The 25,294-nt window shown below is 47.6% G+C and overlaps 1 protein-coding gene across 3 annotated transcripts in view; it reads right to left on the reverse strand.

Moving 5' to 3' along the window:
- Positions 1 to 25,294, reverse strand: part of ACVR2A (activin A receptor type 2A) — an 853,417-nt gene that overhangs the window by 192,013 nt on the left and 636,110 nt on the right. For all 3 annotated transcript variants that reach the window (XM_069616514.1, XM_069616513.1, XM_069616515.1), the window contains one exon: positions 9,799 to 9,913. In XM_069616514.1, the coding sequence (XP_069472615.1) occupies positions 9,799 to 9,913 (115 nt within the window). The remainder of the gene's footprint in view (positions 1 to 9,798; positions 9,914 to 25,294) is intronic.

Raw genomic sequence — 25,294 nt, forward strand, 5'->3', positions numbered from 1 at the left:
CAGCAAGTTACTTGATCTTATTTGCATGGTTACTTCACTTTTAGGTACATGTTTCTCTTCATACTTCAGTCACATCGTCAGTCTTAAGTATTTTCATATCGTCTGCACATAGGTTTATACATCTTCATGACATCATTCTGTTGTCGTCAGGCTTTTACTTAGCGTTCCATCCATGATTCATATAGCCACATTTTGGCATTTTGGCAGTGGGCATCCGACTTGGTGACTTCCTTCCACAGTCCCAACATGAGAGCATCTTCTGAATGGCTGAGTGTATATCAGTCGATAAGGTATGGACTTGTCGCATAAACTGGTGCATGCGTTCCCAATTGCAGCTCTGTCTGCTACTCCAATAAGATGGTGGTGAGGGGCGGAGACTAGAAAGGAGGCATCCACCTGCTCCTGTACAGTAGTCTAGGCATTGTGTGTTCTCTCGAGTAGCAAAGAGGTATATTTCTGGGAATCCCCAGTTTGAGAAGACATTGTGTAGTACATTTGTTTAGTTGCCAGTCATGTTCTGAGGGAAGCATTGCAATTCTGCTTAGTATGTCTGCCAGAGAATTGGGTTCCCCTGGAACATGTTGTGCCAGGAGAAGGGAATCGTTTCTTACCTGTAACTCCATTTCTCCAGCATTGGTATCTTTCATGGATTCACATGCTTAGAATATTCCCCGTCGTCAGGCTGGGAATCCTCGGTAAGTTATATAGACGTTTTCCATAGGAAAAATTCCGACACTTGTGTCCTATCTACGTCGTTTTCGGCCACGTACGCCGGCGCCACTAGGACGTAGGGGTATATATAGCTCCGCCCCCGCGGCTCCCTCAAAGTATTACGGGGGGATCTCTGGTTTGCATGCTCAGGGGAGGCCGGCGGGCACATGTGAATCCATGAAAGATACCAATGCTGGAGAAATGGAGTTACAGGTAAGAAACTATTCCCTTCTCCAGCATTGGATCTTTCATGGATTCACATGCTTAGAATAGATTGTATAGCAATATCCCCCAACATTGGAGGCGTGTATGCAAACCAACATCACAACAATCACAGTGCCCACTTACTATGGCAACACATTACATTATAGCATGTTAACCGTAAAAGACACGACACTTTAAAGCATAGTTGCCGAAGGATGCAACCCCACTTGGGGCTTACCTTATTGGAACAGGTGACATAGTACTGTCCACCCAATCTGTGTATCCTCAGCATGTTGCTGTGCGAGACAGTAATGTCGGGTAAACGTGTGTGGTACCGACCAGGAAGCCGCCTGGCAGATTTCCCCCAGCGGAATTCCGGACCACAAAGCCGTCGACGACGATGTAGATCTCGTTGAATGGGCCCTTGGACGCTTTTCTAGCGGCTTTCCGGCCTTGGAATGACAATAGGAAATGGCCAGAGACACCCATCTGGATAGTCCTTGTTTTGAAATCGCTTTACCCCTAGCCGCAGGACCATAAACTACGAAGAGTTGTCTTGTGTCTCTGAAGCTTTGAGTGCGATGTAGATAACATTTTAAAGCTCTTTTCACGTCCAATGTATGGAGAGTCTTCTCTGCCACTGAAGACGGTGTTCGAAAGAATGTAGGCAACACAATAGAAGCGTGTTTATGGAACATGGAAGGTACTTTAGGTATGAAATGCGGGTTAGTGGCCAGCACAAATTTATCACTGAAAAACCTCAAATAGGGAGGGTCGATCACAGTGGAATGGAATGTCTCTTCCGAGTAAATCTCGAGATTGCAGCTAGATGCACCTTTATGGATGAAACAGGAGCAACTAGTATGGTAGGAGTTGTTCCGGTGTGATCGCCCGCGGGACCAGGCCTGGTTGACCTGCGCACCATATGCAGAACCTTTTCCATTTGTATGTGTATGAAGTGTTCGTGGAAGGTGCCCTTGCAGCTTGCAAAATACGACGACAATACGCTGGAATCGCTAACGCGCCAAACTTTGCGAAATCAGGAGCCAGGCCGTCAGACTGAGGTTGTCCGGGTCGTGATGCCAAGCGGTCCCTTTCTCCTGAGACAGAAGGTTGGGGATCTTCTGGAACCTCATTGGTACTGCCGCTGAGAGGTGAAGTAGATCAGAGAACCACACATGTCTGGCCCAATACGGGGCCACCAGGATCACCCGACAAGGATATCTGTGGATCCATTGCAGAGTCCGACGGATGAGAGGGAATTGGGGGAAGGCATACAGAAACTTGCCCGTCCACGGGAAGGAGAACGCGTCCCCTAGCGAGTCTTGTTGTGGCCACCTGCTCGCGTATTGGGAGCATTTCTTGTTATCTCTCGTCGCAAAGAGATCGAGGGCCGGATGACCCCATTCCGCAAAGACACAGTGCAGTTGCTGATCGTTCAGTTCCCATTCGTGTAGACAATTCATCTCCCTGCTGAGAGCGTCTGCTTGCACATTTTTTACTCCTGGTAAGTGGAACGCCAACAGATGTATGTCCTGTTGTACGGCCCAATGCCAGATCTCCTGGGCTTCCGTCGACAGGCTCCTGGAGCGAGTTCCTCCCTGTTTTCGTAGATAAAATATTGTTGTTGTGTTGTCTGTCATGATTCTCACCACTGAGCCCTTTATCTGTGGCAGAAAGGATTTTAGGGCCCAACGCACCGCCCTCAACTCTAGCAGGTTGATGTGGAGGGAGGACTCTTCCGATGACCAACGACCCTGAACCTGTAAGGAGTCCAGATGAGCTCCCCACCCAGTTAGAGAAGCATCCGTAACCACTGTCTTCTGAAACGCAGGTTCCAGTAAGGGCATTCCCTTTGTTAGGTGTATGGAGATTCTCCACCATTGAAGCACCTGTACGAGCTGGCCGTTTATGGTCAACTTGTCCGACCAGCGTCCTCGACTTTGTGCCCATCGATCCGCCAAGAATTCCTGAAGAGGCCTCATGAAGAGGCGACAATTGTCTATCAAGGGTATGCAGGATGACATGGTCCCCAGCAGAGACATGTACCTTCGTACTGACACTCCGGTGTCGACCTCCCATTCCGATGCCTTTTGTTGCAGTCTGTGAATCCTTTCGAGGGATGGCTTCACCAGCCCCGATTGTGTGTGGAACTCTGCCCCCAAAAAGACCAAGGTCCTTGAAGGCTTTAACGAGGACTTGTCGAAGTTCACTGCGAAGCCCAAACGTTGCAGGAGGGACAGGGTGGCATCTAGGCTTTCTTGTGCTCTTTCCGGAGACAGTCCCCTCACTAGCCAATCGTTCAAATAAGGGTACACATGGTGACCTTCCTTTCTTAACCAGGCTGCTATTGGAGACAGACATTTGGTGAACGTCCTGGGGGCCAATTTTAGACCGAACGGGAGGACCTTGAACTGATAGTGGGTTCGTCCGACGACGAACTGCAGAAATCTTTTGTGCCGTCGATGCATCGGGATATGGAAGTATGCGTCCTGAAGGTCTAGCGACAACAAATAATCTCTGGGTTGTATCGATCGGATCACCTCCTGAAGAGTCAGCATTTTGAATTTTAAATTCTTGAGCAGTTTGTTGAGCGCTCGTAGATCCAGAATGGGACGCCATTTTCCATTTGGTTTCTTGACAACAAAGAACCGAGAGTACACTCCCTGTCCTTTTTCTGCCACCGGGACCAGTTCTATAGCCCCTTTCTGCAGCATAAGCACCACCTCCTGTAGCAGTATTTGAAGGTGGGGCTGGGCCGAGAACACCGGTGGAATGTGTGGTGGCTTGCCCTTGAACTGTAGAGAATGGCCCAGATGAATCGTGTCCAAAACCCATCGGTCTGTTATGCGCTCCCACTCGTCGATGCGACGAGACACTCGGCTCCCCAGGACGTCCTGAAACATGTAATTGTTGGTTCTTGGTTTGTTTATCTTTCGTCGACGAAGGGTAGGCACCCCGCCGTCTGGAGGTTTGGTAATCTCTGCCTCTACGAGAAGATTGGGCCGCACGCCTGTAGCCTTGGGACGAGTAGGAGGGCCTGCTGAAACCTCGGTCTCTAGATGACCCAAACCGGGAGTTACCAGAGGCCCCTCTGAAAGGACCGAAAATTCCTACCACTCTGGAGGGCTCTGAGTGACCGCGCCGTGTCAGTATCCACTTCAAGGACTCATCAACTTTTTCACCGAACAGTTGCTCCCCATCACACGGAATATCCAAGACTTTATATTGCACCTCCGGTCTGAACGTAGTGCACTTGAGCCAGGCCTGTCTACGTAGAACTACGCCATTATTGATTTGCTTAAAACCGGACTCGGCTAGGTCGACGGCAATGTTTATAGCATGGTTGGAGGCCTCCTCTCCTTCCCGCACTAGCAACATGGTGTACTTTCTATGTTCCTCTGGCAAATGCTCCAAGATAGGAGCCAGTCGGTGCCACATTTCCCTGTCATACCTGAACATAATAGCCAAGGAGTAGGCTGCTTTAACTGTAGTCGCGCCGACGGAAAGCACCTTCTTGCCGAAAGCGTCCTGTCTCCTGGCCTCGTTGTCTGGAGGGGTCGTGCATTTATGTTGAGACCTGGCCTTTCTAGCCGCCACCGCAGATACCACCGACTCCGGCGAAGGTTGAGAGGTCAGGCACTTGGGAGTCGATTCCAGAGCCTTGAACTTCTTCGCTAAACGACCTTTCACTGCCGGCTCAGAGAACGGGTGCCGCATGGTCTTCAGGCCCTCTTGCCAGACATGATCCAAAATCGGGATGGCGAATATGGATTTCCTTCTCTTGCCCATATGATCAAAAAGAAAACGATCCTTTTTCTCCTCTTCAGGGACTAGGCCAAACTCCGAACACGCCTTACTCATCATGGCATGGAATGCACCCACGTCGTCAGGTCGCGATGGCTGTACCGGGCTTCTCGGAGCTTCCATCTCTGCTTCAGAGTCCCAAGTTGGGTCCCTTGAGGGGGATAGTGAGCTGTCTGAACCTGATCGTTCACGGTCAGAGTCCTGCAGTTCTCCTTCTTCTTGCAGGATAGGGCAATCTTCCGGCGCGTGGGACGCGGCCGTAATCCTGGTCGCCGAGCGAGGAGCCGGGCCCAGCTCGTCGACGAATGGTGTAGACTGTATCCGTGTCGGGGCCCTAGGCTGGGGTATTTGTGTGTCCAAACACTGTAATAGCTTCTGCAGCGTATTTAGCACCTCCAAGGACAGAACCGCCTGGGGGTTCAGTAATGACGAGGTTGTAGGGATGGAACCCACACCCAAGAGAGACATTGCGCTAGTCGGCTGCAGCCCCAGATCGGTTGGGCGCGCGACCATGTCGCGTTCCCCGTCAGCCGACGAGATGGAGAAAGTCGCCTCTGGTTGAAGCAGGGCCTCCGGCGGGACGGGATCAAAAACCTCCGGTTGCCATCCCATCGACGGGACCACCGTTGACGATATGTTTCCTACCTACCGCCGCAGTCTGACATGTGGGCGGAGCCGCCGATGACGCAGGCGTCGACGAGCGGGTCGTCGGCGAAGCCAGTGGCGCAGGGCCTTGAGGTGTTCCCGCCGCTTTTGGGGCCGACTTGCTGGCCGCGGCCTCTCGACTTAAGGTAGACTTACGACGGTCTCCGGAGGAGGATTTAGATGGTTCTTTTCTCTCCTTTTTAGATGAGGAGGAAGACAGCGTCTTGTGTGAAGAGGAGGAGGCCTTTGAATGTTTCTCCGAATGTTTCTCCGAGGTTAGTTTTTCGGCCGACTCCGAGGTTCGTTTTTTGGCAGCACGTGCCTTCTTCGTCGGGGGTTCCGATGTACTTTTTGAGGCCGTCGAGCCCACCTCCGAAGCCGGGTACGCACCTGCTGCGTCATTGAGCCAATCGACCAGGCGTCTTTTTCGATCTTTGAGGGTTTTCTGGGAGAAACCCTGACAGATTTCAAAAGTGTCCGCTGTGTGGTGAGGATGAAGGCAGTAAATGCAGTCCATATGACCATCCCCTTCGTACACCTCTTGAGAAGAACAGTCGCAGAGTAGAAAGTACAAACTAACCAAAGAGCAGATACGCGAGGTAATCCCACCACTTTGGAAGACGGTTGAAATCTGAGGGAGCCGCGGGGGCGGAGCTATATATACTCCTACGTCCTAGTGGCGCCGGCGGGCGCGGCCCAAAACGACGTAGATAGGAAAAATTCTGACACTTGTGTCCTATGGAAAACGTCTATATAACTTACTGAGGATTCCCAGCCTGACGATGGGGAATATTCTAAGCATGTGAATCCATGAAAGATCCAATGCTGGAGAAAAATGTGTTTTAGTGCCCACAGCCAATGTTCTGGGCTAGTTTGGATATCCCTGGAGAATGCACCCCCCTGTTTATTTATAACATAGCTGTTGTGCTGTCTGTTAGGATCAGGTCTATCTTGTGTACTAGCTGTGGTCTGAAACCTTGAAGTGCTTTGAAGATGGCTAGTAGTTCCAGCAGGTTGATATGTTTCTTGGTTAATGCTTGTGTCCCGTCCCTGTGTGCAGTGTGATGGCGAAAGTGTGCTTCCCACCCTGTTAGGGATGTGTCTGTATTAAGAGTGGCTTTCATAGTAGGTGTGTTGAAAGGTTTTCCATTTAAAAGGTTGTCCTTGGACCACCACTGTAGCGATTGAAGCAGGGGTTGCGAAACCACCACTAGGTTGTCCCATAGACCGCTTGCTTGCACCAATTGTTTCACTAGCCACTTTTTACATTAAATGCATGCGCAGTATGGCATTTGACACTAGATTAATACAGGAAGCCATCCTTTCTAGAAGGCGCATTGCCTTTTTCACTGTTACCCGACGACCGGCTATGTAAGGAGGGGTTTGAAATAACATGTTTTGTACCGTCTCATTGGAGGGGGAAGACCAGATCATCGTTTGTTCGAATTAGTGCCCCCAGAAATTGTTTTACTTGGCCGGGCACTTGACTAGACTATTTCTCGTTGATGGGGAATCCTAATTGAACATTAATTTGACTGTTTGCTGTGTGTACTGCCGACACATTTGAGGTGTGTCTCCTGCTATTAGCCAGTTGTCTAAGTAAGGGTACACGGGAATAGACTGCCTTCGCAAGTGAGCGGCCACTACCGCTAGGACCTTTGTAAACACCCTGGGGGCTGAAGCTATGCCGAAAGGTAGCACCCTGAATTGGTGGTGCTTGTCCCCCACATTGAATCTTAAGTATTTTTTGTGCGCTGGCAACACTGAAAAATGAAAGCATGCATCTTTCATGTCCGATGTTGCCATGTAACATTGCCTGTTTAAGCTGAGGAATTACCTCCTGCAGCGTAGTCATTCAGAATGTTTGAGGCCCGACATTTGTGTTTGCAGGGCGCAGGTCCAGAACTGGGTGCATTTTATATCTTTCTTTGGAACAAGCAAGCACACTGAATAAATACCTTGATCTTACTCTAGAGGTTGTACCAGCTCTATAGCTACTTCTCACAGTAATATATGAATCTCCTCCTGTAGAATAAGGAAATGTTCTGAAGACATTCTTGTACGAGGAGGGTGGTGTCGATGAATTCTATAGAGTACCCTTTGGCCACTGTAGCGAGCACCCAGCGATCTGACGTTATCCCCTCCCCTTGCTGGGTGAATAGGGGTATGCGTTCCCCGACTGGGGATGCTTGGGAGGGAACGTGAATTGGAACGCCTTTGTTGGCAGGGGAAGTTGAGCCTTCAGAGGTTTCAACCCTGCCTCGCCCTTTCCCTCTGCGAAACCACCTCTTTTGGGTCGACTGATAAGAGGAAGATTGAGTTTGGGAACTGCAGAAAGGATCCAGATGCTCCAAATCCAGGTTGGTTGGATCTATTAAACCCTCGGCTATGAAAAGTACGCTGCATGTTGAATGCGCTCTTTTATCCATATGGTTTATTTGTAATCTGTCCTAAAGTTTTTAGCGTATTGTTTTCTTTGTGGTCTCAAGTTCATCATCAACCGCCTTTCCGAACAGGACTGCATCGTTACTTGGCATGTTGATGAGAGCTGCTTGAGTTTTGGGTTAAACCCGGAATCACAGAGCCACGAGTGTCATTTAAGTAGGGTTCCCTCAGCAATGACTCTCCCTGAAGTGTCAGCTGAGTCCAAGGCATTTTTAAGTATGTTTTGTGCCACCTGTTTTTGCTCTATTGAGATCTTGATACGGTGTGAACAGGTTCAGGTACTGAGTCAAGGTGTTTGAGCAGCTCATCCCATTGTGTACTGTTGTAACCTGCAAGCAGTGTGGTATTGTTTGCAATTCTAGTTATGCACACCCCAGAGGTAGTTATGCGTTTGCCTAAAGTGTATAGGCATGGTCAATCCCTTATTAGGGGGTGCTTCTGAAGTTGAGAGTAGAACACCAGCTCTCTTTCTGGTAGTGGCGACTACCAGGGAGTCGGGTTTTACATGTCCCGGGATGTATAAAGGGTCTGAAGGCGAAGGTCTGAATATTTTTCACACTCTAGGGTTAACTGCCCTAGTAAGCGAAGGTGTCATGAGAGATTGGCTAATTCTCTTTTTAGCAAAGGAATGGCCTGGCTTTCACGATGTCAGTGCTATCAACTACTGTTTCCTTGGTGTGGCTACGGAAATGATGAGCAGCCTTTTTAAGTTAAGTTGTTGCACAACAAAGGATCGTCAACAGGAGATGCATGTCCACTGTCAGGTGCTGCAACATCTGGGGTGTCAATGGTGACATCGGGTCATCCTGATAAAATTCATCAGGGTCTTGACTAGGTCTGTCTTGGTCTACACACCATACATCCTGATCTGTGCGATTATTCCATTGTAGGGAGTCATGGGAGGTGTTTATGAATGTGTGTGGATGTAGGAGTGGGCGAAGGAAGGCACTGTGGGGACTTAAGTAAGGGTTGAGACATCTCCAGGTCTAATGTCTTCTGGAGAATGGGAAATTTGTTCATAAAAAAAAGAAAAAATAAATAAAAAGAAAATGGACAAAAATAAGAAACTGTGTCCATTGTTTCCTCAAAGCGTTCTTTTGTCCAAGTCCCTGTTTTAGGCGTTTCTGCTAAGAGGAACACAATTGCCACAGGGTCTTTTCTTCTTGTAAAGACATTGGGACAAAAGGGGAATGGGCCTCTTCATACTAATGTACATCTTCAGGGGCGGCACGAGTGTGAGATTTATGACTGATATATTTTATGGTGTTTTTCTGTCACAGTGTGACCTTTTTGTTTTTTCGACTGATGTTTTGATGCTTCTGAATCATCCGTCCAGTTGGTTTTACGCACGCTTATTGGCGCAGATTGTTCTTTGTTGCCTTCCTGTAAAGGCGGTTGCTGAATCGCAGCTGGCTTTTTTAGCGCTTAGTTGATCGGTCGCAAAGTGTCTTCCACTGGTGTGCAGCCTTGTTTCGACAGCTCTGTCGAAGAACGGCATGCAGTTGTGTGTTTGGGCATGCATGTGTGTCCTTATCGCCAGAGGTTCTCCCCATAGCAGTGCGCTGCGACTGCCACCCGGGGCTGGGGACTGATACCCGGGGCACAGGTTTGCTTTCCCTTTTTAATTTTCAGAATACTGAGAATAGGGTACTCCATTCCCAGCACTTGCTGTGGGTGCTTAGATCCGCAGACACGTATGGAGAAACAATAACCTGAGCATGATAGAACTAGGTGTTATACCCAAATTAATGGTGAAATGGCAATTGACTCAAGATGCTGTTGTGCAAGTAATTTAAGTGTTCAGAGTAAGTAGCACTGACATGCGTAGATGCCCTAGTATCCAAGCACTACATAAAATGGGCATATCTCCAAAACTGGATTTTTTCGGTGCTTTATGCAATTTGAATAGACAATCTGTTTCCCTCCATAAATTCATACAATTGTACACGAAATTCATTTTTTGGTTGAATCAACCCTTCTGCTTACCTGACCATGTGTATCCCCTGCAGACTTTCCAGCTTCAAACTTTAAAGCCAGTCCGAAATCAGCAATGCAAGCAGTGAGGTTGTTTTTCAGAAGCACATTCTTACTTTTTATGTCCCTTAAAAAACAGAACAGTTTATACTAAACATTTTTGAAAATGACAAAATATAATTGTCTTATGAGAATGTATTCAATGTAAAGTAATCTTGTAACAAAGTACAGATGTTGATTTAAAAAACAAGTTATTCTCATGCAAAATATTTTAATTTACTCTAAGCAGAAACTAATCTACAGAGTTCCCCACAGTCTCGAGAGCCATCAATGGCGTTCAGGATGGGACCAGAATATGCTCTGCTCAGCATAATTTAATAGGCATATTGCATTTCAAGAGAGCCAGAGCATATAAATCATGTGGGTATTCTCCCATCCACAAACACACTGTACACTGACCCCGTTTAATTTATGCCACATCTACAAATAAAGTGCAATACTTTCATGGGGACTATGGAATTGTGAGAACAATAGCAACTTGTACTCAGACTTTCCAGCCCCTTTTAACCCCCCACCCCCAAACACCATTCCAAATACTCACAGTAGTCTGAGAGGAAGGTGACACATTACAAGACACTATTAGATTTCCCAAATAGATTTCCCACAAGACCTGATTGAATGAAGAGTCGCTGCAGCAAACATTCAGAGTCAAGTGACTCAAAGGAGACAGAAGCTGCTTTGACTCCGACTGAAACATCTATACACTGAAGGAGGGGAGGGGATTACCGTGCACTGTAGATAAATAACTTATCTTGAAAGCAAGCCTTTATTTTGCTATGAGACCTTCAGATGGGTGCCTTTCCGAGTCAAAGACACCAAATGTTATAACAAAGATTTCAGACTGTTTGAATCTGGATCACCTGGGTCATTAGAACTTATGGTTCTTCCAAAATTACAGTGAATGAAAAACGTTCAGCAACGGAGAAGAAAGGTGAGAAACCAAGATCTGGATAGAATTATACGTGGAAAAGAGTAAGAAATGTGCAGTGTGTTCTGCACACCAAATCGACCATATGACAAGGCATACGTCACTCTTTATGGAAGTTAGATCGGACTTCACCAATGCTTCTGATTATGGTTGTGGCCAGAATATGGTTTTCAATGTCACCAGTAACTCCGTATGACATGCATTACTTACCGTAATAGCATTTCTGATGATTGTATCTGCTTAGATTCACATGCTGTGCATATAGTCTGAGATCTAGTGGTAATCGCAGAGTATTGCATCTTGTCTTTCGTCGATCGAAAGGGGAGGTCGACATGGACGTGCCTGTAACACTATCCCTAACGTGACGTGTAGTGTACCCAAAATCCCTCATGCGTTGAGGTCCCTCTGATTGTATTTTTCCTGTGTGAGAGAGCATTACAACTATCGTGAGTGAGTACAGAAAGAAAGAAGTAGTAGTAGTGAGAGGTCTATGTTCCTTCCCTCCCGAGCGGGGAGGAAGGGTGGGCGCATTTGAATCTAAGCAGATACAAGCATCAGAAATGCTATTACGGTAAGTAATGCATGTCTTCTGATGCTTGTGAATCTGCCTAGAATCACATGCTGTGCATAGACTAGCAAGCATTACCCAGAGTTGGAGGAGGGAGGAGAGAAAGAACAGTAGTGAAGAGATGTCTTAGTACCGCTTGTACCACCTGAGAATCAGACCTAGAGTGAGCATCCAGACAGTAGTGTTTTGCAAAGGTGTGTACAGAACTCCAGGTTGCCGCCTTGCAAATGGACTTGAGAGGGACATTTGCAATCAATGCTATGGGAGCCCCCGTGCCCCAAGTAGTGTGCGCTAGGCTTGAAGGGCAGATCTCTCTTGGCAAGAGTGTAACAGAGTGTGATGCAATTTCCAATCCACTTAGAGATGGCTGATTTGTTGGAGCTGTTAGCAGTGTTCAAAGCCCTGAAGGCCTTTCAGACAGTTACCCGGGACAGTACCACAGCCATGTATTACCTGAAGAAGCAAGGGGGCACTCGCTCTCCAGGGTTATCCAAACTGTCCCAGAACATATGGAAGTGGGCTCTCAAACACAAGATGTTCCTCCTGTCTCAACATGTTACAGGGGAACTCGATCTTCTGGCGGACGTACTGAGCAGAGACTTCTCGCTTCTCGAATGGCGAATACACAAAGACATCGTCTCCAACGCTTTCGCAGAATGGGGCTTCCCAGAGATCGATTTGTTTGGAACTCTGGAGAACTCACAATTCCCAGATTACGCCTCCAGGTACCCTCAGAACCACTCCAAGGGGAACGGTCTGGGGATAACATATATATTGAGTACAGTAGTACGAGACCAAGAAATAGGAGCCTTACAATTTGTGCAAAATTCGGCAGCAACAGACTAAACAAACACAGAGCTGTGAGGATAAAAAAAACAGGACCTTCAACTCCGGAACAATGACGTGACAACACGCGATTGGGTAAACGGAACCGCGCCTACCAACGAAAATGTAAATAAGAATACGAAAATAGTAACACGCCGGAAAGGGGAACCGGCAGTGACGCGGGCAAGTGCTTCCGGAAGAAGAAAGATTCAACAGACGTCGGTAGAAGCAAGAGAGCACTGGCAGTGACTCGCGAAGAAAGAGCAATCCAGCCCTCCAGATAGAAAGTAAGTAAATCGATGGGGGAAATGAACGATAGTCTATAAGAGAGCTACATCAATAGAGCGGTATCGCCTAAATTTAAAAATGCGTTTGTCCTGCTTCAACAGGTGCCTTTTGCCGTGTAATCGAGAAGCGGACTAAAGATTACGTGGGAACCGGAACTATCGATGTTACAAACAATAAGTAAGTGATACACTTTAAACAGCCAAAGTAATGAGACTTTCTGCAAACAAAAGGGACGCAAGATGTAACACGCGATATTGTGTCTATCTTTACCCTGACTCTGTTAGAGTAAAAGGAGGAATCTACCTCGGATAATGATATTTGAGGAGCCAGGAATAGCTGGGAACAGCCAACGCGGGTGACTGGGAAACAGGAATACATAACTAAGGTACACTATCTTGAGTTATTTAATTAATTGAGTCGTGCAGATCACGCGAAGGACATGAATGATCAGTCCCATTGAGAGTGGTGATAAGATACACCCTTGTATTTATATGTGCCCAAATAGGTGAATACAGAAAGATACATCACGGGCACCAAGAATAAAGGAGCATTCAGAGAGAAATATCTGGATGGAGGAAGATAAACGACCTATATGCAAATGCTAGAAGGTAAATGATTTACCTCTATAATAATATGGGGTTTGAGAAACTAAATATGTGAATGATGCCCCCTTGAACAATAGGGGTACTACTGCCAAATATAAAGAGGGTAGGTGACCAGCCTAATGGTAACCACCATAAGAAATGATATTGTGCTGTGATAGTGTTCCCTTCCAAACCGTGCATGTTAATGGTTAATGACTAAAGAATATATTCTCTTTCATGGTAAATAGTATACCTTAGATGTAGTAATATAATTGCATAGAAGTTGGTTTAATAATTAAATCCATTCTTTATACACTTGCTTCTCACAGATACCCTTTTGGAATTCTGGCCCAGAAATGAAACAGATGGGATTTGAACACAAGAGCCTTGACCAAGAAGCGTAAAGAATATAAGACGACCTAAGGGTCACTACATAACTGACTGTTGTGATACTAAAATTTACCCCTGAAGAATTTCCTGGAATTGTGAAAATCTATATAGGAAAGAAACATGTTTGGGTAGTGTGGATTGTAGAATGAAAGGATGTATGAATGACATAAGTGTGAATGAATAGAACGCTGCATCAGGGAATTTAGAGTACCCAGTTAGGCTAGGTGAGGACGAAAAAACAAAATGCAAACTGAAAAGCTTGTCCTCTATCGATGAACTAATTAACAGCGAAGCTTGGTATTAGGTAACAGAGTGTTATGTAGGTAATGTTGTGGTCAGTAGTGCCATAAATAGAGACACATGTGTAATAATGGATCTCAGACATAAGTGCAATATTTTGTATTAGAGATAACTATGAATGTATTTTTAGTGATGCTTTTATTGGAAGTATATTGGAAGGGGCCAACAAATTGAGAAACAACTTATATGAAAGAGGCTACCCTAAAGAATTGACAAAACGGGTGATGAAGAGAGCTGATAATAACCATCAGGAAGCAATACTGGAACAGCAATCAATAGCCAAAGAAAAAATGATAAATTAGTTTTTGTAAACACGTATACTAACTTGTCAAATCGGATTAGAAAAATCATACCGAAACTGGACGATTATGGAAAAAGGAAAAAGCCCATTGAAAAAACCACTAATAGCCTTCCGAAGAAGTAGGACTGTGAAGGACCAAATAATGCGTAATGATATTACAAAGCAGTATAAAATTCAACCTACCCTTACAGAGAGCTGGGGAATGAGAACACCATGGGTCCACGTCCCATGTGGCAGCTGTACTTACGGTCCACAAACTAAGAAATCATCTCAAATAGATTTAGGACTTAGTGTTTTCAGTTTCCTCTCATTCCTAACTAATTGTAACTCGAAATTCGTGGTCTATGTGATATGGTGCCCCTGTAAAAAAAATCTATATAGGGAAGACTGAAAGAAAAATAAAGACTAGGATAACGGAACATAAGAGCTGCATAAGGAATAGCATTCATTCTGCACCTATGGTAGGACATTTAATTGAAATGATCCATAAGCCAGAAGAACTTAAGTGGTCCGTGGTTTATCAGGTGAAAGTGAGTAATGACATTAATGTCGATAGGAAGAAACTACTGACAAAAGAAAAATAATTGATTTTTCTAACAAAATGCTGTGAGACAGGTCTCAACGAAAGAGTTGAGTGATGTATTAAGGACCAATGACAATGGATACTACAATATGAAATACACGCATAGTTGTATTTAATCGTGCAGTTGTGATCTGAAAACAACTTAGGATAATATATTGAAACTACCTTGCCCATACAACATGCTATCGCGGGACAATGCGGAGACACTGAACGCAAACTTTCAGCGTACACCACGTCCCAGAGAACGGTCTTGTGGTGGAAGATACCAGTGATTAAGGCTTTCATGGAAGAGGTTAAAAGACTTCATCCCCCTCTTTCAAATCGGCTGCCAGATGGGACCTAAATTTGGTACTGATGGGACTTATGGGATCTCCCTTTGAACCGATGCATAAGGCTAGCCTCAAGGCACTCGCTTACAAGACCGCCTTCCTAGTGGTAGTCACTTCAATAAGAAGAGTTAGTGAACTACAGGCCCTTTCAGTTCTAGACCCATTTGTCACTATCCACAAAAACAAGGTGGTTCTGCGCACTCACCCACGGTTTGCGCCCAAATTCATTTCCAAGTTCCATGTGAACTAGTCAATAGAACTACACACTTTTTTCCAGTACCCCACTAACATGGCAGAAAGAAGCCTACACACACTAGATGTGCGCAGTGCTGTCATTTACTATCTGGAAAAGACTCAACCACTAAGAATCACCAACCAGTGGCGGCTGGTAGAGAAGGGGACCCTGTCTCTAAATCAGTGGTTGGCCACTACTGCTGGGATCCAAACGCTGTGCGCCGTCTGCTGGAGGTGAGCACCACCCCTGCCCCATTAGGGATGCGTCCGTCGTGAGAGTAGCTTCTACTGCAGGGTTGGTGAAGGTTTTACCCTTCTAGAGGGTTTTCCCTTGACCACCATTGCAGAGAGAACACGGGGCTGCTGAGACAACCACTAGATCGTCCCATTGTCCGCTGGCCTGACATCAATGGCTGTGAGCCACTCTTGCATGGGGCGCATGCGCAATTGTGCGTGTGGGACTAAATAAATGCAGGAGGCCATAATTCGTAACAGTCGCATGCCTTTGCATACCGTCACCTCCCGACTGGCTACATATTGAGGGATTTGAAACTGAATTTTTTAAACACTTTCGTTGGAGGGGAAGACGAGCACCCAGAAATTGTTTGACTTGACTGGGGTCTAGGCTGGACTTCTTCTCGTTTATTGAGAATCCCAGACTGAAGAGAATGTCTATAGTCTTTTGTGTGTTTGAAAGGCATGCACTGTAAGGATAAACTGGGATGGATTGCCTGCGCAGTTGAGCCACCGATGCTCCCAGCACCTTTGTAAATAACCTTGGGGTTGAGGCAATGCCGAAGGGAAGGACCTTGAACTGATGTTGCTTGGCCTCTATCATGAACCTTAGGTATTTTCAGTACGCCGGCAACATTGAAATATGAAAGTATGCATCTTTCATGTCCAATGTTGCCATGCAATACCCCCGTGTTAGTAGTGGGATTACCTCTTGCAATGCTATCATTCAAAACTTTTGTGGTTTGACAGATTTATCGCTGGGCGCAAGTCTAGCACAGGGCGCATGGTGAGATCCTTTTTGGGTACATGGAAGTACACTGAATAAATACCCTGGTTTACCTGTAGAATGGGGGCGACTTCGTTTGCGCTCTTTTCCTACAGGATCTGGACCTCTTGCAGTAGGATTTTCAGATGTTCCTGTGACAATCGCCTGGTCTTCGGAGGTCGGTTTCAAGGTGGTAGGCTGAACTCGATACAGTAACCGTGGGTGACTTTCTTGAGCACACACTGGTCTGTGGTGAATCCCTCCCATGCGTGGAAGAATGATGTTAACAGTCCCCCGACCAGGGAGGCATGGAAGGCGACCGGGATCAGGGAGTCATTTCTGATTGGAGCCGGGGAGCTTCTAGGGGTGGTGCTTCTACCCCATTCCTTTGCCACTGTGCTGTCCTCTAGACTGATATTGGTTTGAGGCAGCTGACCCCTGTCCTGAGGACCATACGTTTCCCGCTTCATACTGATTATGAGGGGAACGAGGGAAAGATTGTCTGCGAAAGGAGCAGCGAGAGCTTCCACCTCTCTGCTGGAAGGGCCTTTGAGTTATCTGGTTTAAGGACTTCAAAGTCTCGTGTTCTTTCTTTGCGGTTTCTAGTGCCTCATCTACTGCTTTACCAAACAGGTTAGATTCCTCCACCGGTTTGGTTTGTTAATGACGCCCGCCTGAGTTTCTGGTTTGAACCCCGAATTTTTCAACCATGCATGCCTCTTCCATAGGGTACCTTGGGCAAGAGTTCTCCCTGCTGTCTCTGAAGCATCAAGGATATTCTTAACCCCTTAAGTGCCAAGGACGAGGTATCTCGTCCTTGGGATTACCTCCCCATTGCCAAGGACGAGATAGCTCGTCCTTGGCACTTAAGGGGTTAATGAAGGAGAAATGCTGGAAGGCTTTGCATGGTGAAATACCGAAATTACCAAAAAAGGCCTTGGCACTGGAGGGTGGGGGGGGGGGGGGAAGGTCCCATGACACCTGCCTCCCTGCCGACACAATTGCCAGCAGGCGTGACCGTGTTGGTTCAGGGACCTCTTGCAGGCCTTCTTACAGCATATTCCACTGAACGTCGCTGTAGCTGGCCAACAACGTGGTATTGTTGGCAATTCTGGTGGAATAGGCTGAGACAGTTGTGACACCCTTCCCCAGGGGATACAGTTTTTTGCAGTCCTTGTCCGGCGGTGCTTTGCCTGTGGACAAGTGTACTCCTGCTCTTTTTCTGGTCTTAGTCACCACTGGGGAATCCGGCGTAGGATGTCCCCGAATGTAGAGAGTGTCTGTAGGTGAGGGGCGAAAAAGCTGCTCTACCTGTGGGTTCACGGCTCTTGTTTACGATGGCGTTAGCAAAGAAGCAGCGATAAGCTGTTTAATGGAGTTCAATAAGGGTATAGCCTGGCTTACAGGTGGTTTCTCCTTCAGGATATACTCCACAAAGTCGGTGTCTAGCACTGCTTCTTTTGTGGCAATCTGAAAATGTTCAGCAGCTTTCTTCAGAACAGCATTAAATGCCATCTGGTCATTTAGAGGAGATGCCTGTCTTATAGGAGATGAGGGAGGGTCCATGCCCAATGTGTCTGGTGTATTGGTTGGTGACAGCCATGGTGTATTATTCACTGGCTACTCACCCCCCACCCCCAATCTGGGGCCTGGTCAATAGGGTCTTCAAAGGGATCATCTTCTTGAACATACGGTTCCCGAGGAACCTCCTCTGGTTCCGTCAAGTCAAACACCTCCTCATGAAGGTGGCAGGTGGTCCTTTGAAACTTAGATACGGTAGGGTTCTTCACTAGGCCTCTTCGATGTGGTAAACCTTTCTGAAAAGTCAACAAATTTGTAAAGTCTATTCATACACTGTTCACATCGGTCTCTGGTCCATAAGGAGGAGCCAGGCGGGTCTGGAGGGGGGGGAAGGGCTCCTTTTGAGGGTCAGAGTGGTTAGTGCGTCGAGATTTATCTGAAAGATTTTTAGCCTGGGGCTGGGGACCTTCAGAATAGTCTTCCTGCCTTTTTAGGCGTGTGGACGTATCCCTCGACCTGTCTTTAGGCTTACTGGCCGCTGAGAGAATCTTCAAGCTTGCGTATGTTCAGCATCTCTGGGAGATGTTCCGACTGTTCTAGTGGCTTCGCCGTAGTCTTCGAAGTTGCCAGTAGTCTCAGCGCTCTTGTGAATCTTGGTGCGGACGCCCTTGTCAGTAGAATGCCTGGACGCATACCGCTTAGGCGGTTGCAGGGAGGGCTGCTGACCCTGCTGATCGGCGGCTTCCGCTGAGGAAATAGACGTACCCGCTGGTGTCAGACTGTCCAGACGAGTCAGTTGAGGCGGTTCGGGGGGTTGTGCGTTTACCTTTGTGAGTAGCGTTTGCGTCCATGTCGCATGGTGGGATGGGGGAGAGGGGCTGGGGTGCACTCCCCATAGCAGAACCGGTGGCCGGTCTGCCTGACGAGACGACCCGGAGCGTGGCCGCTCCAAAGATAGGTCGATGACATCCATGTCAGAGCCACGGCTGTCACTCAATTCCTCATCACTCTTGGCGCCGAGGGGAGCTACCGTTTAACTCGGTATTCTTTTATCAGCTTAGGATGCAAGAGCTGGCAAGACCGTCAGGACACCTCGTGGTGATCTCGAGGGAAACACTTATTGCACCTCCGGTGTGTGTCCTTCCAAGGGTACTTGCCTTTACAAGAAGGGCAACATTTAAAAAGGTGTCCTGTCCATTGCTCAAGTTTATAGCAACAGCAAAACCAGAAGGGCAAAGAGGGGGGAGAAGGAAATACATTCTTGAAAAGAAATAGAGCCCCGGACCCCACTCTCCCGACTGTATAGGCCAGCCAGAAGGCCCAACCACGCGGTCGACAGTGTCGACCGGAGCACCAGCCATCGAAGTCTGGAGTTGTCAGCCGCGGTGGTAGATAAGTAATCGTCGATGAAGGGGATGAATATATATATAAACGACCGGAGGTCATGGACTAAGAATTTCATTTGCAATTTTAAAGAGCTCCGCATAAGGCGAACAGCTAGCTGGCCGGAAGAAAACAATCTGAGGGACCCCAACGCGTGAGGGGTTTTTGGTACACTACAACGTCCCGTTAAGGATAGTGTTACAGGCACGCTCATGTCAACGTCTCCTTTCGATCCTCGAAAGACAAGATGCAATACTCTGCGATTACCACTAGATGTCAGAAAATATGCACATCATGTGATTGTAAGCAGATTCACAAGTATCAGAAGCATTGATATAAATTGTTTGGTAAAGTAATGGTAGTAAATACACATTGAATGTGTGTCTTTAATGGGGCAGAAGTGCACTCCTAAAGTGCCTCCACCTAATCTTGTAATGAAAGACAATACTACAGATCAGGCATTTTGTGTTGCTGCCAAGTCTGAGCAGCGTTAGTCAACATGAATGTCGCACCTGACAAAGTCGAACATAAAAATTAAGAACCTCTAAAGAGGCAGTCTCCTTTCACATTGAAGCGCATGACACAAATATATGATTTAATATCTGGAGACCTGATGGAAGGCTTCATTCCCACCTGAAAGGTGGACATGTTCCCTTGACAGAAGCCTACTGTACAACAGTTATGTTCTTGGGTACCATGCAACCAAGGGAAGTGGTGAAGGATGCAACCAGTACTAAACATCACACATGGTGGAAGCAATTCATGGATGCTGAGTGGAGGATTGCGACCTTAATACCAAACCCATTTCTGCCAGCAAGCGGCAAATCAGGATTACTGATGGCGACACTTCATTTATTTGTGAAACACATCTGTAACATATGTAGAAGGAGAACCGCAACACAACAGGAGTACCCTCTCAGGATTAGAAGAACTCAGATTTAGGGGAGCCAGACTAAGATGTGGATGACTGGTGTTGGTAAATATTTCAATGTTGCTGCTTTCCTCCCATAGGTGTCTGTGGGACGCTATTCTTTGCTTGATGACCCAACCTATTTTTTTTTTTAGAGGCAAGTAAAGTCCTCAGCTTTAGGTCACTTGCTTTTTACTCATTCTTATGAGGAAACTGATCAGTCCATACAACTATTACTATCAGTATTAGTACTGGAACTGGGATACTAAGTCTCCCTTAGTGCATTTCTTGTATGTTTAATGCTGCACATCACCCTACAGTGAAGTGCAGTTATGATATGATAGGTAATTTATAACACGCTCAATACCCAAAGGTTTCTAAGCGCGGACCTGGGGATCGAACCTGTGGTGCTCCGTGTCGTCTTGCTTCCTTGGCGAGCACGTTGCCCTTGAGCTATCCTCCCTAGACAAAGTTCAAAAACTTTGTATCGTTGTAACATTTTTTGTAATTTTGTGGTTACATTTGCAATTTGTCCAGTATGGGATATGTTTATACAGTGTTTTTGACTTGTTTGAAATACACTTTTGCATTTTACCCCATAATGTCAGAGTATCATATACTCTAAAATGGCTCTGCCATGTGATTTGCGCCTGTGCTTTGGACGTCTACCTGCTCTCTCGGATCTGGAATTCCATATATGAAACGCATTTTCCTGGGGAAAGCTTCTGGTTTCTCAGGCAAAGTAACAGTCTGTGCGTGTGGCCAGATGTGGGGGTGGGGGGCTGGAACTGACTGGTTCCAGTCCACATCTGTGTAACAGGGTGTCTGTTCCTGGGCAGAATGTTTGGCCACTTGCTGTCCATAATTGGATAGCTGCTGCCAGTTTGAATGGTGCAGATCCTTATCATTGTTGGACCCGACTGCAACTCCAATCCAAATCCTGGATAAAAGGAGGACACATGCAGCCATTTGACGGATTATTGGAGCCCAGACCCCCCTACACAGAAGTGGAGCCTGTTGAACATTTATGGATGACAATTGCAGCTAAACAGTTTCAACTCCACTGTAGTCCCAGGGAAGCCTTCCTCCTCTGACCTGAAAGCCATTGTCTGTACTTTGACCCCTGTGTCAGTGAGAACCACCAGTCTCGACGCCCGCTCAAGGATCTATGCCTGTTGAGCCTTCCGAAGTGTCCCTGGACTACCAGGTGGACTGATCAACTCTCCTGTGCTACCTCGCTGCAACTGCCATCGTTCCGTGTGCATCCTTGGAACTTGGAGAATCTTTAACTTGGGCTACAAGTTTCCTGCACTTACATTTAAAGCCTTCTAGTCGCAACAGAAGCCATGGAGGGCCTGAGCATTTGTTTGCCAACCAAAGACTGTCTGTTGTCGCCCGATTGTGATGACTACTGCCAAATCTGTTGTGTCCTGGAAGTCTCACCGAGGTTGCCTGTCTGCATCCTTTGTGAAAATGGTATCCAGCTGTCGATTCTGCAGAACTGTATCACTAGAGTCTGAGTCGCGCACAAGTCGGGCCCTATCTAGAAGCCAAAACGGACCTCTACAGCTGCAGTTCCTGGCTATACCTTGACTGGACACATCACAAAAGAAGGCCCAGCAGATCTAGAAACCCCTGAATAGTCAGTGGAAAAATTGATGTACGGGGGTAAGTTGTAATACATATTCCTGCTCTCCTCCCTCCCATATTGTTATGTGGGCGTAAAGTCCTGCCCTAGGTCTGCTTTGCCTGAATAATACTGGTGTTGGTCTGGTCAAGGATCCCCCCCTGGGCCTTACCTAACATGGTGGGACAGAGAGCCACTTACCTGAACTTTTCCTGATTTCTGGAACTCTAACCACAACCACTGACATTGCTCAAATCCAATAGTAAACCTACCTGAACAGTAGAACAGTGGAAGTGGTGACTTTTGGGAACTAGGCCCCCTTTTCATATCAGAACTGAATTTAGTAAGGATTGGTATCTAATTACAGGATTGTTCATACATTTATTACTATGTTCTACTTGAGTAATTAACTGTCTACTGGCTTTGTATACACTTTTTCTAAATCTTCACTTGATTTACAACTCAGTTATGGAAAGTATTTCTTATGACTATGTTAACTGTGGATTAACTTTCTACAAGAAAGTTTTGGGGCTTCTAAATAGTTAATGTGTATATGTACTTTGATAATCGTTTGGCGACAGTACTTGTGTTCATACCACTCTCCCACCCATGCAGAGTGTAAGCCTTACCGCTCTGCTACCCTACCGTAACTGGGTTTCGCAAGACTTCAGTGTCTTTCCTGTTTAGCATAATAGGTTGGACTCCAAAGATGGATTTTTAAAACTGGGCTAGTGGACAGATTTTAGGAGGCCTCCCAAGTTATAGTGAGCAGGGGAACTCTGGGAGTGTAGTCAACCCCAATCAAGGGAAGCATGAAAAGTGGTCAAGGCAAAGAGTCAGGAAAGGCGAGTGGGGTCAAGAGTCCACACACAGTGAAATACACAATGATTCTACTTCGAGAAGCAAGTACAAAAAAACTATTGTCGGCCTCAAAACACTATAAAAATGAATCAAGCAGGTAACACTCAAAATATAAAAACATATATACAGGGGGCGTGGCTTGGAGCGCCACTGATGCGGTCGCTCCCTTGAAGCCTCCCGTGGAGAACCCGCCGCCGCCGCAATTATCATGCGGTTCCAGCGAAGCTCTGATCGCCAGTACCATCTTTGGTGACTAACCTCTGAAGCATGCCGAGATCGAGGTTGACCTGCTAACGCACACGTTATGCCTAAATTTGCCTCTCAAACCCAGCACCCAGCGTCCTCCTAGGAAAACAAGATGGTGGACGTCCACTAACCCTAACGAGGGGAACGGGCCGAGATGAGAGAAGCTGGCAGACGACGAAGAGGAGGGGCACACTGACAGCCGACAGCGCAAACAGCCGTGATCCCACCTACGGAACCCGCCCGGGGCCGAGAAGGAGGCAGAGCCGGCCGCGACCCTGGTGAGAACCGCGGCTACAGCTATACCTGCGCAGCCACCAGGGGCCCTCTCACCCCGGAACCCTGTCGTCGGAGCCAAGCGGCGACAAGACCTTCCCCAGCATTATCCGTCGGCCACAGGCCCAGACCGAATTTAGCAACAACAGGGGAATGCCCTCGGCCCCTAAAGCAGCGCAGGGCACAGCCAGAAACTCCAGAACTCAGCCTTCTCTCCACACGCAAAGAGCGCAGACCCTTCCCGGTGAAGGACTTCCAGCTAAGCCCCATTTAGATACAAACCCTCACCCCCCACATTCTTCCTGGGGCGCCCCGGCCCACATCCTCGCCCAAGCACGCTCATCCAGCGCTCATCAAAGCAACGGACCTCTGGTGCCCCCCCATGCAATTTGCCTCACGATAGCCACCACTAGACACACTTAATCAACCAGCCCGTCAACACTCAAGAAGTCGCAAGTCCTGGCCCTTGGGGGGAGTTCACCTACGAGCCCTCCTTTACACTCTTGGGGCTCCCTGGTGGCCGCCGGAACCTCCCCACCGCGACCCCTCCGTACAACCACCATGTCCAGGCAAACGAAAGCCGGCAAAGCCGCGGACATCCCCACTATGTTTGCAGGGGCGGACAAAGGCAAGAAACAGGACCCTCTCAAATTGACCCCACAGAAACAGCAGGAGGAAAAAGACACTCTTGCCACAAGAGGGGATCTGGTAGCCTTTATGGCGGACATTAAGGCTGAATTTCGATCTTGCCTAGCAGAACTCACCTCCAAAGTAGAGCAGACAGACCAGAGGGTAACAGAGGTTGAACAACGGCTGGGGAGGTCGAAGATCCGTCACAAGCCCACACCGCCTCCCTTGGAGAAATCCAGCAATCCATCAATGCCGTGTAAGATAAATATGAGATTCTGGAGTTTAAACAGGAGGACCTCGAAAATAGGGCGTGTCGAAATAATCTCCGGATCCGAGGGGTCCCATCCTCTGTCCCCGACAATAAGTTATCGGAATACATAGGGGATTTCTTTCAATCTCTTCTACCAGATCTAGACAAATCCCAACTACTGCTAGATCGGACCCACCGACTGCGCCTGCGCCGGGGAGTGGACTCAGACCCTCTCCCAGATGTGATCACCAGGGTTCATTTCTTTACAACTAAGGAGGCCATCTCAGCGATTAGCCGTACGGGAGACTCCCTCTCGTTCCAGGGCTCCCCTCTTCAGATTTACCAGGACCTTTCGCTGCTCACTCTACAAAAACGGAGAGCGCTCCGCCCCTTAACACTCTTCCTCCAAGACCAACAGGTGCGGTACAGGTGGTTGTTCCCAACGGCGCTACAATTCTCATACAGAGGCACTGTCCGACGAATCACTCATTTGGAGGATGCAAACTCAATCATGCAGCCAACGTCACCCAGAGAGACCTCCTCACTGAAACCGGAAAAGGCGGGGGACTCTGAACCACCCACCTCCCCAAAGCCCAGGCGGTCCTCTTGGTCGAAGATTCAGCGGAACCACAGGAGGAGATAACTAGGGGCGATGCGCACCTCAGAAATCTGGGCCACACTGTCCTCGGCCCTCGGCCGGTTCGCCCTCACTCACTACAGAACCGCCAGCTCATCCCTGAATAAATAGAGCTCTTCGGCGGTGGGACACACCCACGGTCCATACCCACCCCAGAGATAGTTCCAACATCATATCCTTGGAAACCCACGATACTTTACACCTTGACTCCTCCATCGGCCCAGTTGGCCAAGGGTGCGTCCGCACACACAATGTCGGCCCACCCGTTAATTAAGGTTACGCCCCCCCGTTGGGGGCGCATGTTAAAAACTCAAGTGCAGGATGACACACGTCTAAAGCTCAACAGTAATGGCAGTTGACCCACCTCCGCCCAGCTCCCCCCCCTCCGTCAGCTCAACTCACGGAACATGACCGGTTGGCAGACCACCAGGTCCTGAGGCTCCTCTCCTTAAATGTCAATGGGCTGAACTCACCTGCCAAACGGAAAACAATTCTGCTCAAACTTCAGGATGAAGAGGCGGCAATAGCCATGCTTCAGAAGACGCACTTACTACAGTCGGACACTTGCCGGCCCCGCTCCCGATCATTCCCCTTCCAATTCTTCACCTCAGGGGAACTAAAAAAGGGGGCACTGCGATCCTCTTCCGGAAGGACCTGAACCCACAGATTTTGGAAACAAAAGCCTGTTCAGAAGGCTGTTTCATAGCGGTCAAATGCCTTCTGCTAGGAGACCTATACACCTTCATCTCGGTTTACGCCCCCAACACCGGGCAGTCACAT

The sequence above is a fragment of the Ambystoma mexicanum genome, chromosome 9 (assembly GCF_040938575.1).
Source record: "Ambystoma mexicanum isolate Mex_15411 chromosome 9, UKY_AmexF1_1, whole genome shotgun sequence".
Lineage (NCBI taxonomy): Eukaryota > Metazoa > Chordata > Amphibia > Caudata > Ambystomatidae > Ambystoma > Ambystoma mexicanum.